The 14,795-nt window shown below is 40.5% G+C and overlaps 1 protein-coding gene across 1 annotated transcript in view; it reads left to right on the forward strand.

The window, feature by feature from the left end:
• The window catches only part of MPPED1 (metallophosphoesterase domain containing 1), a 51,542-nt gene that overhangs the window by 16,300 nt on the left and 20,447 nt on the right, over positions 1 to 14,795 (forward strand). The window contains exon 3 of the mRNA XM_009648771.2: positions 7,445 to 7,670. Within this exon, the coding sequence (XP_009647066.1) occupies positions 7,445 to 7,670 (226 nt within the window). The remainder of the gene's footprint in view (positions 1 to 7,444; positions 7,671 to 14,795) is intronic.

A 14,795-nucleotide genomic window follows, 5' to 3' on the forward strand; every position in this document is an offset into this window, starting at 1 on the left:
GGAACTGGGGTTGTTTAGTCTGGAGAAGAGGAGGCTGAGGGGAGACCTTATCGCCCTCTACAACTGCCTGAAAGGCGGTTGTAGCGAGGTCAGGATTGGTCTCTTCTCCCAAGTAACAAGCCATAGGACGAGAGGAAATGGCCTCAAATTGTGCCAGGGGATGTTTAGATGGGATATTAGGAAATATTTCTTCACCGAAAGGGTTGAAGTGGTTGAGTCCCCCCCATACCTGGAGGTATTTAAAAGGTGGGTTGACAAGGTGCTTAGGGACATGGTTTTAGTGTTCGTCTTGTTAGGTTTAGATGGGATATTAGGAAATATTTCTTCACCGAAAGGGTTGAAGTGGTTGAGTCCCCCCCATACCTGGAGGTATTTAAAAGGTGGGTTGACAAGGTGCTTAGGGACATGGTTTTAGTGTTCGTCTTGTTAGTGTTACGTTAACAGTTGGAATTGATGTTCTTAAACATCCTTTCCAACCTAAACGATTCTATGATTCTGTATGCCAAATATGATATCCCAGGCTTTTTGATAGAAAATAATCTCAAAGAATAATAAATTACATTGATTTAGGAGTTTCAGGGCAGATTTTTTTTGTGTGATGAGTTGTTCTGGGAGCAGAACCACTGCTGCCTGACTTCTTGGATTTTGTCTCATAAACCTTCTATGGGTTCTTAGGTGTCCCATAAGACACCTAAGGTGTGTCATTCCTTTGAAGCCTCTTCTTCAGATTGGGCATTAATCTTCTTCGACACTTACTTTCAGGAAACTCAAAGGAACATAATTATCTTTGAGGCCTTTACTCTGCTGAAAATAGTAAATGACTTTTGAATCTGTTGGGCATTTTCAGAGGGATATTGAGAGACAAGCAAACAGAAGTCTAAAGCATAATACTATTACAAGTTTTGTTTCTGTAAGAAAAAATACCCTTTGCTAAAACTGCTAAATTAAGTGCAAGATAATGTGTCTGCAGCATTTTTCTGCATCCAGGGGGACATTACAAAAGGGAAAGAAGAGGGAAAAATGAGACAGAAAGATGAAGAACCACGTAGCAGAGAAGAAGAAAAAGGAAGGGAAAAATCTCTCACGCCATGTTAGGATAGAGGCTGAAAGGGTGGTCGGTGGCTTGGAGCCCCATTCCAATTTGGCAGAAGGCAAAAGTTGGATGTGGTCTGAAAGAGAAAGCCCTGAAGCCCAGGACTGAATTGGAGCCAGTGTATTTCTGACAGAATTTTGATGTGTAAACATTTCTGTTGATTCCAAATCCAAATAGGATGAAGTGGCTGGAAGTTGATTATAGAGGAAAATAATTTTAATTTCTTGCAAGTTACACATTATGGGAGGGAACCCCCCTTTTTTTAGAAAAAAAAGAAGAGAAATTTTGCTTCGAAATGCAATTTTTATTCACCCTGAAATATTTTAAACTGACATTTTGCTTCATTTTGTTTCCTTGGCAATGTCAGAATTGCTACATGAATTTCCAAATATATCCTGTTCCGTCTAAGTGGTATTTTAATAATTTTAATACCAAAAACTGTTTAGGTAAAATTTTTCCAACCAATTCTAGTTGTAGTTTGTCTCCAGGTTATAGGGGTATTTTAGCAGGTGCCAAGAACAGGGGGATCCCTGGTCTTTGGGCAAAACCCACTTGTTTTGGCTAGTCAAGAGATCAGAAAAAAAATGTAGCTCTCCCCCAAATTCATAACTTTTCCTTTTTTTTGGTTTGAAAATACATCATTGACTCCCATAGCATATGTTCTTGCATGTGTTTATTGGCACTCCTGAAGGGCAGATCTATTTCTTACAGGCTTGCCGCCTTAATTTTACTGGGGAATGATTTTTGTCCTGGATATGTGTGCAGAATTCCTGTGACAGCCATAAATTTTCTTTAATATCTTTGTATGCATTGAGCTTCTGTATTAATACCAAGTTTGCTACCTGCCCACCAGCAAAGCCATATGCTAGCATCAAATGTTAATTGGCTATCAGTTGGGTATTTAGTCCTACTCATCTGCTAAATGGATAGAACAAGAAACTTACACCAAAGTTAATGGAACATACTCTCTAGTCCTGTTAAATTGCTTGTCTACCATAGATTTGTTCCATTAGAATCACCATACAAAATGAGTTTTTAATTTCTTTCAGCGTTGCAGGCTCTTTACAATTCTTTGTTTTCCAGTGTAGACTTACAGGAACCTAGAATCACACAGGATGGAGGGGACTTTGAGAGGTCGTTTAGTCCAGCCTCCTGTGCAAAGCAGGCCTAGTTAGAACAGGCTGCTCAGAACCTTGTCCAGTTGAATTTTTAGTATCTCAAGGGTGGAGATTCTACAGCTTCTCTGGGCACATATTCCACTTTTTGACCATCCTGGTAAAATTCTTTCCTTATACCATGTTCCTACTTGTGTCTGTTGCCTCTTGTTGTATCTGTATGCACCTCTGAAGAATCTAGATCTGCCTTCTCTTTATCCCGAGATCAGGTAGTTGCAGACAGCAATAAGGTCTTCCCTTCATCTTTTCTAGGCTGAACAGGCTTAGATTTCAGCCTCTGCCAGTACGCCACATTCCCCAGCCATCTTGGTGGCCCTCTGCTGGACTTCCCTCAGTTTGTCAGTAGGGAACCCAGAACTGGATGCCACACTCCAGTTGTGGTCTCAGAAGTGCTAGACACAGGAGAAAGATCGCTCCCTTTGTTCAGCTGGTTTCACTGGTACTAATACAGGCCAAGATGTGGTTGCTGTCTTTGTCACAAAGACACACTGCTGAGTTCTGTTGAATGAAGTTACTCCATCCCAGGTGCAGGACTTTGCGTCTGCTTTTGATTAAGTTTATCAAGTTTCTGTCAGCCCATTTTTCCAGCCTTTGGAGGTTTCTCTGAATAGCAGACATGCTCCTGCGGGGGGGTTGGACTAGATGACCTCTAGGGGTCCCTTCCAACCCAAAACATTCTATGATTCTATGATTCTATGCCCTTCAGAGTGGATTGACAGATCCCCACCCCTAATTTGGTGTTGCCTTGCAAACTTGCTGAAAGTGCACTCCATCAGATCATCCAAGCTGTTACTAAAGAAGGGAAGCTGTATTGGTCCCAGCATCACTCACTGAGGGATACCTCTAGTGACTGACTGCCAGTTGGACTTTATACCTTTGAGCCCAGTATTCCACATGATACTCAACCCACCTTATCATCCATCCTTAACTCACCAATTTGGCTATAAGGATGTTATGGGAGATTGTGTCAAAGGCTAAAATCGAGGCAAAAACCATCCAGTGTTCTCCCTTATCCACAGAGCTAGTCATCTCCTCATAGAAGGCAATTACGTTAGTTAGGTATGATTTACCTGTGTTAAATCGATGATGGCTGTTTCCAATCACTCTCCAGACCTTTATGTGCTTGGAAAATTATTTTGTGGGAGATCAGTTTCATAATTTTCCCAGGCCTGATGTAAGGCTTGGTGGCCTGTAGTTCCCCAGATTCCCCTTCTTGCCTTTCTTGAAGGTGGGTGGGACATTTGCCTTTTTCCAGCTGTTGGGAAGTTCTCCAATCCTCCTGACTTTTCAAAGGTGATAGACCTGTGATAGACAGGTGGTAGGCCTGTGGTCCATCCATTGCAGCACTCCAGTCAGATGAGCTATCCCACCACGTCTCCAGAATCTCAGAGAAGTCCATGTGCATGGACTTCTTCCTCCTGGTTGTACCCTGTGCTGTGTGTGTGAGCATACAGGTACCTGAGAGGAGCCCCAGTGAGGCTGCTTTTACAAGGGTAATGAAAGAGCCTTCACCATCCTGTTGTTCCCCAGCTGTTTCCTCACTGCCTCCATGCCTTCACTTCTCTTCACAGCATGACAGCCCTTCCCCAACACACCTCATGTAAAACTCGCCCCACTGTATTGGTGAACCTGTTAGCAAAGGCGCTCTTGCCCCAGTTTGCCAGGGGAATGCCATCCCTGTGCAACAGTCCTTGTTCTTCAAAAGGGGTCCTGCTGTCATAGAAGCTGGAGCCCTGCGTTGCAGCACCAGCCACGCAACACCGTGTTGACTGTGGGATGCATCTACTCCCACCTGAGTGGTGAGCCCCCTCACTGGGAGGTCTGAGGAGGTACCACCAGGGCCACATCCCCCTCACTGTAACCTCAGGGCTTTCAGTCACCCTTGATAATGCTCAAGGTCACTCTAGTGGTACCATTGGTGCCCACCTGGCTGAGCAGTCAGGGAACTTAATGAATAGCATATGACTATTTTTGAAAAGAAAAATAAAAAGGAAAACAGTAAATGAAAATGTTAGCCAGTGCCTTTACTAAGGCTTGTTTTCATGGAGTTTGTAAATGGAAGACAAAAGGAACCCACTGCAATGGGTACATTGTAGCCACTGCTGTCTTTAGTGGGAATCTCTCTTAGCAAAATGCAGTTGTTATAAGAAACCATGAAAACCTGCATAAGGAGGAATTCAACATTCTCAGCATATTTTGTTTAACAAGGGATGGGAAATGTGCCTGGTATCTTTTCTACCCAGCTTGTCATTAGCACCCACTAGCAGGTGTGGGAATAAGCTGTTCAACCTGGAAGCATTTGAATTATCTCTGATCAAGAGCTGGTGGCACAAAAAAGTAAAGAGATGGAGAAGTGGTGGTTCTGAAGCTATGGACATATGTGGAAACACAGCCATACAACAGCTATTAGGCTATGTGCTCTTGGGGAGCCAAGGAAGGACTGAGCCAAGGCTACAAATTGTGCAGTAGTCTGTACCTAGGGATGGAAAACCATGCATTTGTGTTGGAAGGACATAATGGAATAAGAAAATGCAGAATGTTTCAAATAATAACATATAAAAAAGAATGGTAAGAAGTTGTAGGTCAGACATAGGAAAGAGTTGCTGCTTTAAGGTAGTTTTTAAGTAAATATTGATCAGATATTGCTAATGTTTGGTGGATCTTAATGCTATAGAAGGCACTTGAAACATTCAACTTTTCTCAGGATTGAGCTGACACACCATGTTGGTCTGTGGTCCTCCTGCAGTAAGGTGGTGTTGGTCCCTCTGAGGTCAGTGGTAGGAGAACCGTGCCTTTAGTGCAGAGGTGTTCAGCATTCAGTGTTGACTTCTGCATGTGGACTAGAATGAGCATTGGTAAACATGGATCACACTGGAAATAGGGAAGATGGGAAATGTCTAATCTATATTGTGGTCTGATAGCTGAGGGTCTTCATCTGGCGTCTTACACATATAGTTCATGACAGCGGTGCCCAGCCAAGAACAAGGTTTCAAAGATTTATATTTAATGTTGACTTTGTGCTTTCAGAACACTTGGAGTAAAAAGTGAAGCGTGTTCATAAGTCTTCTAGGGAACAAAGTTTAAACAAAATATTGTTAAATTTATGTGTAAGCAGCAAAAAAATACCCATGTTAGATGGGTATTAATTAAGTTTTAAAGGGTAAAGAGGGCTTGTGGAGACAAAGAGAGGGAAATAGGTTTAGCAAGTTGCCGCCTGGTATGGAATGAAAGGAAAAAAACTGAGCTGCAAACTCATCAAAAACACAGTTGTTAATTGAAAAGCTGACAGACCTCTAACTACAGCAGTGCTTCTGGCCGCCACTATAATAAATGTAACTGTACATTTAGAGTAATTTGCTAATTTGCCTAAGTAACACCCACAGACAGCAACATGACATAAATACATTAGTGGAAGCAACAACTATAACCAGCTCATACAGGTTCTTGGCTGCTAGATGGATGGATCAGATGAGCTGGAAAAGATTTACAAAACAGAATAGAAATGGAATTGCTAACGATGTTGCAGCATACAGGATTTCTTTATTTTCCTATTTCCCAAGAATGCTTTAAGGCCTGGAGATGTCCATACATATTGTAGCATGTAAGTAACATTTTTAACTTGTATGTGTGCACACACACAGAAAACTTGTAGAGAGGGAGTACACATCTGCAAAATGCTAAGCATTTCAGAAGCAAAAATTACAACATTTACATCTCAAGTAGTCTTTCAGGTAAATAATTGAATCTCCAACATTCAACGTGTGATGATAAATATCTGAAAAGAGTTTCTGTTAATTAGTATTCTAAAGGCACGTGTATTGGGTCCACAGGAAAGGCTGGAACCTGTATGATCAATTTTCCTAACACAGGTGTTACAAGTGTCTGAAACTTATGCTTTGGAGTTGCCCAGATCTTTTCATTTAGCAAATAACAAGTTCAGCCATGTGGCATCTCCTCTGGGCTAGCACTGTTCTCTGCCTTTTGTTTCGGTAACTCTGAATCCCGCTGCTGCATTTTATTCTTAAGTCCTACTCATGCCAACTTTTGCCGCTGCATATTGCCTGGTGTTTTACATTCTCTCAATATCCTACCTCTAGATTAGGCTTGGGGTCATCACTAAAGGTTTCTCTGTTACCAACAATACATTTTTTAAATAAAAAATGACAAGATTGCTGCTATGCAAGGTGGGTCTCATTTTCAATAAAATATTTCTTTCTGCTCCCAATCTCCTGTTCTGACTGTCCTGATGCAAATTAATAGTGCAGAAGCAAAGCTAATGAATGCAGCTTTGCACAGTTTCTGTCTTTGTTTCCTCTCAGATACGCTTACAAGATTTGTATTGAGCTTTCTGAGACAGGTGATGCCTGCTCGCAAGGGCAGAATCCAGCTGATAACCAAATGTGGAGTCAGGTGGAAAGTTGCTGTTGCAGTGCTCCCCTCAGGAAGAACCCTTTTTCACTAAATACGGGTTGTAAAATACTCTTGAACATGAGTCACTTTAAATTATAGTCCATGGATCTAAGGAAGCCACTGAGAAAATGGAGCAGGAAAAACCGTGGGATAGAGGCAAACTGCGAGACTTCTCTGTGGGATGTGGAGTTTTGACAGCTAAACCCAATCCCTGTCTTGCTGGAAGGCTTGATCTTAATGCCAGGGCAAAGAGGGCAGCAGATCCCTCTGACTGACCCAAGTTCTGACGCTCTAAGACCTCCTCAGTACAAGCTGATAAAGACCACAGCTCTGGGAGAAGAGAGCCGACATTATTTTATGCCGACATTATTTTACGAAGCGTTGCGGCCGATCTTCTTTGAACCCTAATTTCTGTGAGAGAGTTATCACCGCTGTCACAGTAAGTGATACTTGCAGCACAAATGGCAATTAACTAGAAGTAAATAGTAGAGCAGAAGTCAGCAGACTGGTTTTTAAGGTTGATGAGTTGAAAGTAGTTTCAACGCATTAATGCTAAGCATGCTAAATCATAGCGTGCCCTGAAAAAGGCAGTCATGTCATTTACCCGAAATCACCGCCACTGACAGTAACAGGTAGCAAGGATATGCTCGACTGTTTCAAATATGTGAACGTGTTATAGGAATTGGTAATATTTTGCGAGTCTGTCTGTTTTCTTTTGTCAGGTTTTCCGTAAAACAAGTAATTTGTTTGTTTTTCACTGTTTTAGGTAGCCTGCCCTATGAATACAAGATTGTGATAGCAGGAAATCATGAATTGACCTTTGACCAGGAATTCATGGCTGACTTAATCAAGCAGGACTTTTACTATTTCCCCTCTGTTTCTAAGCTGAAGCCAGAGAGCTATGAAAATGTACAGTCTCTTCTAACAAACTGCATCTATCTTCAAGACTCTGAAGTGACGGTGAGGGGATTCAGAATATATGGCTCCCCTTGGTAAGCAGGTTTTTAAGCATACATAAAAAATATATTTTGATTGCTATCACATCAGGCATTCCGTATGCATCAGCTGTATTTGGATTGCTGTGTTAGGAAGAAAAGTAATACTCAGTTTGATAAAGTTTTTATATTTTCTTGTAATGAATCATTCCTGTGACAAAATAATGTACTTGTACTAGGGGTATTGTTAACCAAATAATGATGGGGAAAAGATAGTATGCTCTTTAAACTCTCAGACAGGAGCAGTTCTCTAACATAGTCTGTGTAGGGGGTTTTTTGTGTCATAAAATATGTTTTCTATACTTAGTGAGTGTATATAATTACAGGTTAATTTTATTGCAAGGGTACATTCTTTTGACAATTTCCATCCTACAGATAACATTGAAGGTTCATTAGTGTGTACAGTAGTCATTTAACACCGCAAGCTTGTTTCAATATTTGTTTAGGCTTTTTTCTTTTTAAATCCCCCTCAGAATCTTACTTTTCTTTTATACAGTAATAGCTTTCCTCAAGGTATAGTTGAGCTTCTAAACTAAAGGCAACTAATCAGTGGCAGCCTAGTATTTCATGGATTTTGCTCTACTGCACGGAGTGAACACTTAGAATGCCTTGACGGTATCGGAGACAGATGGGCTTTGGCTTCCTGACCTCCACCTTGGAGCTCGTATGCTGCTTCTGTGTCTCTTACTTATGTTACATTGCTACTGTGTTATTTCCGCTAACAGGACTGTAAATTGGGTCATTTATGAGCATTCAGTATACATTTAAAATAAGTAAAAATTTATTTTAAAAGGCAGGTTTTTAAGGGAATCTGTTATTCTTCTTTTTAAAGCCACATCAGGCTGAAATGTAGCAAACAAGTTGTCAAACCTGATGCATATACCCCAATGTGAATTTTCAGTGTGAATAAACTGTGAAATCTCTTGGTGTTTTTTTTTTTTTAATGAAAATTGGCATTTTCCCATTTGGTTACTTGAGATGGGTGTTAATTTTCTCTGAGTGTATTATTCTACGTTTGTCTACATTAGCTAGCTTCCCCTCTTCAATGCACCCTTCTCTCTCTTCCTCTTAGATCTCCAGATCTTTGTGGGTTTTTTGAACTTACCCACCTGCTGTGTTGTAGTTCATCTTCCTCTTGTGTCTACTGTGTATTCAGTCAATGTACAATTTACTTCATTTTCCAAATTATTAGGGAAGACATTAGATGCTATCAGTCCCAATATTAACTTCTGAGAAATGCCACTTGGCATCTCTTCCCATTTTGATGTTCAACTGCAAATACTGTAATTATGCTCTGTTTACAATATGTCTGGCAACTTCATATCTTTATTGCAATATTCGTAACCAGGCACCATATTTCCAGTGTCAGTAATAATTTTCCAGGCAGTAAGGTACCAAAAGTCTCATTAAAGTCTAGATAAATTAAATTAAAGCAAAACACTATCTATAAAGTAGCACTAAGTAGAGGCTAAAGGAAACAATTTGAACTTTCTGTGTATGATTAGATCTGTAAAAATCTGTTGAGAAAACTTTTGTCCACCCACTAACCCATAAATAATGTTTCTGTAAAATCAGATCTGCCGCGTTCCCTTTGTGCGCTAATCCTGTCATTTTGCACAACTTGTCTAAGCTAACTGGCATGACCTATTCTTCATGAAAAAAAGATTGCTTTCCATCTTCTATGCATCTTCAGGTTATATCTAAACTTCCACACTACATGTTTCACAGTGTTGCTAACTCATCTCCCACCCCCTTATGGTCCTGGAAGATGCGTGTTGTAAGGTCCTTTGAAGATCTTTGCTTACTCCATATGGAAGAAAGTCTTGATGAAAGTCTTCCAGCCAAACTGGTTTTTTTGCTTGTTATTATGCAATGCTGAACAAAGTTTCCATGCTAATTGGTGTCATGTCCAGTGGAAACAGCAACAACAGCAATAACAGCAACAGTAAGTCGCTCTTCGTTAGTCTACCAGAACAGCAGATGCAGAAGTAACAAAGTCACATCAGCCAGCCCACCAGTCAAGAAAACTGAGGAAGGGAAACAGCGATTTTGTGTGGGTTAAACTAGCTGCCTGCTAGATTGAAGGCTGTAGTACACGTCTGTGCCCACTGCTCACTACTGTTCTTTAGAGTTTCTTTTTGTTTCCATACTTGATTCACTTTGAAAAGAGAGGTTTGTCACAGCCTTTCTGGGAAATCAGTTTCAGTTTCTCTCTACGTCATAGTAATGTAATCTCTAAAAAACTACAGAACTTTGGTGAACTTTCCATGGTGAATCTTTTTTTTTGCCCTGCATCATGAAGCCAGTCCTTTAGAAAAAGCTTATGAAGACTTCAAATTTTAGAGTTATAAACTTAGAACTCAATAGGAAAGCTAAATTTTGTGCAGTTGCTTGTTTAGTATCTTAAAATTTTCTTTTCCAGCCTTGAAAATATGCATCCAGCTTTTCAAATGGATTTGTTTAATTGGAGAACTCCCAATTACAGTTTATGTTTGTTGTCCATACATGAGTCTATTTAATGAGAAGGTGAACTATCTAGAAACTTAAGAGACTGGGGCCCCAGATCCTGCCTTTCCATTTCCGCTTACAGCCCTGACCTTCTGTCCTACTTCACCCTTTGTAAAAATAAGTACAAGCTAGAGCTATCCCTCCTTTATAAACCAGGTTAATTAATAGTTGCAAAGTACTTTGAGAACACTGGAGTAAGGGCTGAGTGAACGCTAACCGTTAGTCTGTTTACCTGTAGCAATCTGCATTTTTTATATATGACCTATACACAGTTGGATTGTACTTCTGCTTAAGATGTTTTAGTTGCAAAGTAAACCATGAGAGCTTGATTGGTTTGCATAATATGCCAGTCTCTAAGGCCTGTTAAATGTGTGCCATTTGTGTTTGGTTAAATATTTTCAATAGCACTTGGGTATTTTGACCTCTATTATTAACTAAAACTCAGTGGTTATTTTTAATTGCATAGAAGAAATGGGGCACTGTTTTGTCTCAGAAACCAATGCTTTAACTCTCCTGGGCTCCAAGGGCAAGATTTCAAGTGCCAGATTGAGCCTCTACTCACTAATGAAAATTTAACTGCCTTAAATGTTAATTACGCTAGTATTACCGTCAGGCAGGGAGCAGCCATTTTTAAATGCAAGCTGCAAAGCATAAAAGTTGCTATTTAGGAATCAGTATTTGCCACACTGGTATGTTGGACCAGGCATTATCAGTATAGTTGATGAGGGAGAGGAGTCTAAAAACATTAGATGCTTCATGAGAAACTTGGGAATACCATGATGTTAAATGTGTCCAGAGCAATCCTGAATTTTAAGGGTGGCTGTGTTTGGCCTAGGGAGGCTGATGCTTTTGACAGTGCACCATACAGTGCTGGATGAGATATGGATGAGCAGGACACCAGTAAAAATACAATGTGCTTCCTTCTAGTGTAGCCCAGAGGCTGGGAACTGTTGAGTTTTTTCCCTGTATAAAGCCTGGACACCATGATTTTTTTCATAAAAAGCTAGGCATGAGAAGATGCAGCCTGGTTTTATCTCAGCAAAACCCAGGACATGGCCAGAACATATTACACCTGGAAGAAATCTTGTGTAGAAAATAGCTATAATTGCAATGAATGGAAAACAAAGACTTTGGTTCCTCAGTAGCATTTATTGTAAATTGGAAAGCTTCTGGTTGGAAAGTACTTTTAAACACCCTCATTTATTCGGGACTGCTATGAGAAAGGTCAAACTGGCAGATAGAATAACCCAAATAATTCCATATAATAATTCTATATAATGTACTTTTGACTGCTAAGCCTTCTCAAAGATGAAGGCATTTTCCAGAGGGGTCTGATTTGTTTTTCAGCAACATACAAAATCATAACATAGCAGTAAAAATACAGCAAGCAGGAACACCAGAGAGGTGGCAGAGAATCCATCCTCAGGTGTTTTCACGACTTGGCTAGACAGTCGTGGCTGACCAGATCTAGTGGTGGTGGTTGGTAGGGAGCGGTAGGTTGGACTACAGGGAGCTTTGGTGTTGATATCAAGTCCCCTACAAGCAGTAGATGGTCCTGACAGGTGGTTTGGATAATAGTGGAAAATGGAATTTAGATTTGAAGCAGAAGGTCTTTTCTGCGTCATCAGACTGGGTATTATCACTATGAGGACATAATTCATGGAACCGTATTAATAAATGATTAGTGAGTATTTCAGTTACAGATTTTCAGCCTTCTATTACAGTTCATTACCCCCACAATGTGTTGTTATTTTGTAGGTAGGAGTTTTAGTGTTAGCTACAGCTGGAATGAAGATAGACTATACAATGCACTTGTGCCTCTGCACAGCTAAAGATTTTAATTGCACAATTACACACTGTGTTTGCACAAAAAACCCTGATGCATTCAGTGCACAAGAGTTGCTGTGCTTGCTGAATGAGTCAACTACGTATTATTGCTCTTATAGTCATTATTCAGAATTGCCATATAAAAATAAATGCCTGCAAAGGCGCGCGTACATTTTTGTATCAACGTGAGAACACCTCTCTGAGGTTCATACTTGCATGTGTGATCCTGAGTGTTGCTACATCTGCTTCTCTGCTGCACAAGGTTCCAGTAATGGACTCTGCCCTACTATGTGTTTTTTCCATTGAGTTTTTTGTAACTCAGTGAGTAAGTAACTGGCACTCTGTTCTCCTGTCGCATGCAATAACTAATGACAAGATCTGAAATCTAATGAATTGACCCCTGATCAATAATCAGAAGCTGTTTGTGCCTGGCAAAGGTTATACTGGCTGTTTCCCCAATGGCTAATATTGCACCCCTGCTTCAAATTGGTAGAAAAGATGTGCATCTGCAGAACAGGTATTCTGTGTGTATGCTCTGATCTTGTGGAACATTGCAGGAATTCCAGTGGTGTTTTCTATTAAAAGGTGGATCATTGTGCGTCAATAGCAGGGTAACAGTAAACATTTTACTTGACATAGCAAGAGAAATTCAAGTGGCAGAAGGAAAACATCTTCCTAGCCACTGAATTTCCATAATGCTTCTAAGCAGCTGTATACAACTGCAGGAGAAGCTTTGGTCCTCTTGCTTTCAAACTGGCATACAAGGTGGCAGGAGAGCATTTTATCTTCTTCAGTGCTTTTTTTCATTTTCCACAATGTGGGAAAGGAAGGGACAATGAAAGCCCTCTTACCAAACATGTGACAATTTCATTATTCTAAATGACATACTGGCCTGGATAGCTTAAAGAAGTCCTTTAGGATGAGATTACCTCCAGACTCATTATCCAGAGAGTGGATTTTTGCTTGGCTTTGATTATCTGGCCGGATCTATTCCTGTGAAACAGAACCTCATTTTTCTTTTTGCGGAATTACAGTTTCTCCTAGTGTCTACGTATTCTCATTTCCTTCTTCATTCTTCTGTTATAGGCCATCTGGAACTTCAGAAACTTTCATTTCCCAGTCAGGGAAAATGGGAAAGCAAACATGAATATCAGCCTAGGACATTCGTGACCATTTGTCCTCAAGTGACACACACCTGGGTTGGACTCCTGGGTTTTTGTAGCTTCTCTCCAATGGAACGTTGATTAGATGTGGCCGCTGCATGTTTACACATGGGCCAACAGCTCTTGTACAACATTGTTGTTCAGATAATGGCAACCGAGTGAAGAAAGTTATGGGTGTGTATGTGGGGAGTGGTCTTTTTCTGTTCAAGTATTGGTTTTACTGAGCTTAGCATTCTGGGTCCGGGCCATTCAGCGAGCTCTGGCTACGTCAGAGGAGATGGCTGAATTCCTTCCAGCGTAGAAGACATCAGCCTGTAGATTGCCTTAGTGAGTATCAGCCACCAGCTCAGCCCAAAGCAACCTTTACAGGGGGTTTATTCTCCAAATCATCATCCCACTTTGGCGTGAAGGCTGGAAATTTGTTCCAACCTGTTGGCCCTTTTCTCGGTGCACTGCTGCTATCTGTACTATTCCAGTATGCAGCCGAGTGTCTTTACTCCAGCTGTATAGTCCAGTGTGACCAGTAGTTTATATAGTATATACTATAGGTCTATAACTCTCATCTGATTTGTTATTTGCTTGTCCGTTTTGTGTTTTCATTTCAAAGCAGGTGACTTTGTTATGCTCCTCAAATGTTCTCTCTCTTCTTTGTGTGTGTGTCAGCACACACACGTGCACGTGTGCACTTTAGACCAGCAACTTGCATGTGTAATTTGGGGTGGTTTCAAAGAGCATGCAAAGGGCAAGATGAGGCAGACTTATTTTTGTTCCACACAGACCCCAGGCCACCCATACCCTAGGTCTCCGTTTCAGTGGCTTCCTCCTCCATCTTTTCAAGAACAGCTATAATAGTCTCTTTCATTCCTCACTGAACTCAGTTTCCATCAGTAAAATAATGTAGCAAAGATTTATAGATTCATTTCATGAGAGGGACATGCTTTCATTTTGCCTGTGATGAATCATCTAATGTTTACTTTCCCAGACCTTGTACAAATCTTTACAGTCATTGAGGTGAACATCAATTAAAATGAAACTGTATTAAAATAAAATATTGACTTCATTTAACATAATATACCTCCCAAGTGGGGAGTGTGGCTTCCAGATAGAGCAGCAGCAGCAGCAGCAGCAGCAGCAGTGCAAGATGCTATAGCGCAGGGTTCATTCCCTGTAAAATTCACAGAAAATAATTTCTGCTTCAAAGGGACCACTCTGATTCTTAATTCTTATGCCCCCTTTCAAATCTGAAAAAAAAACCCCTATTCAGTACCTTGCCCATGACCAAAATATATAAGGACTCAAAAATTTGTGTTACTGGACAAAAGCATACTAGAAGTTTTTCTTAGTAAAATAGCTGACCCTCCTATGTTCTTTTCTTTCTGCACCCTCACTTGGTCAAAAGATAAAAATACAAATAACTAAAGTGCAATTGCTTCTGTACTGTTTTCTAAAGCAATAAAATACTACTCTAAAATTCACACAAACCTCAGATTAAGGAGATTTTTGAGCAAGTGGCTTGTTTTCATGTCTAGCTCTGTCGGTGCTACAGGGTTTTTTTATCAATGGATGTGGAAATGCTGGATGTGGATGTATTACAGAGTGCTGGGTTTTGGTTGCTCAGAAATAT

The sequence above is a fragment of the Egretta garzetta genome, unplaced genomic scaffold (genome assembly GCF_000687185.1).
Source record: "Egretta garzetta isolate BGI_Z169 unplaced genomic scaffold, ASM68718v1 scaffold81, whole genome shotgun sequence".
NCBI classification, from domain to species: Eukaryota; Metazoa; Chordata; class Aves; order Pelecaniformes; family Ardeidae; genus Egretta; species Egretta garzetta.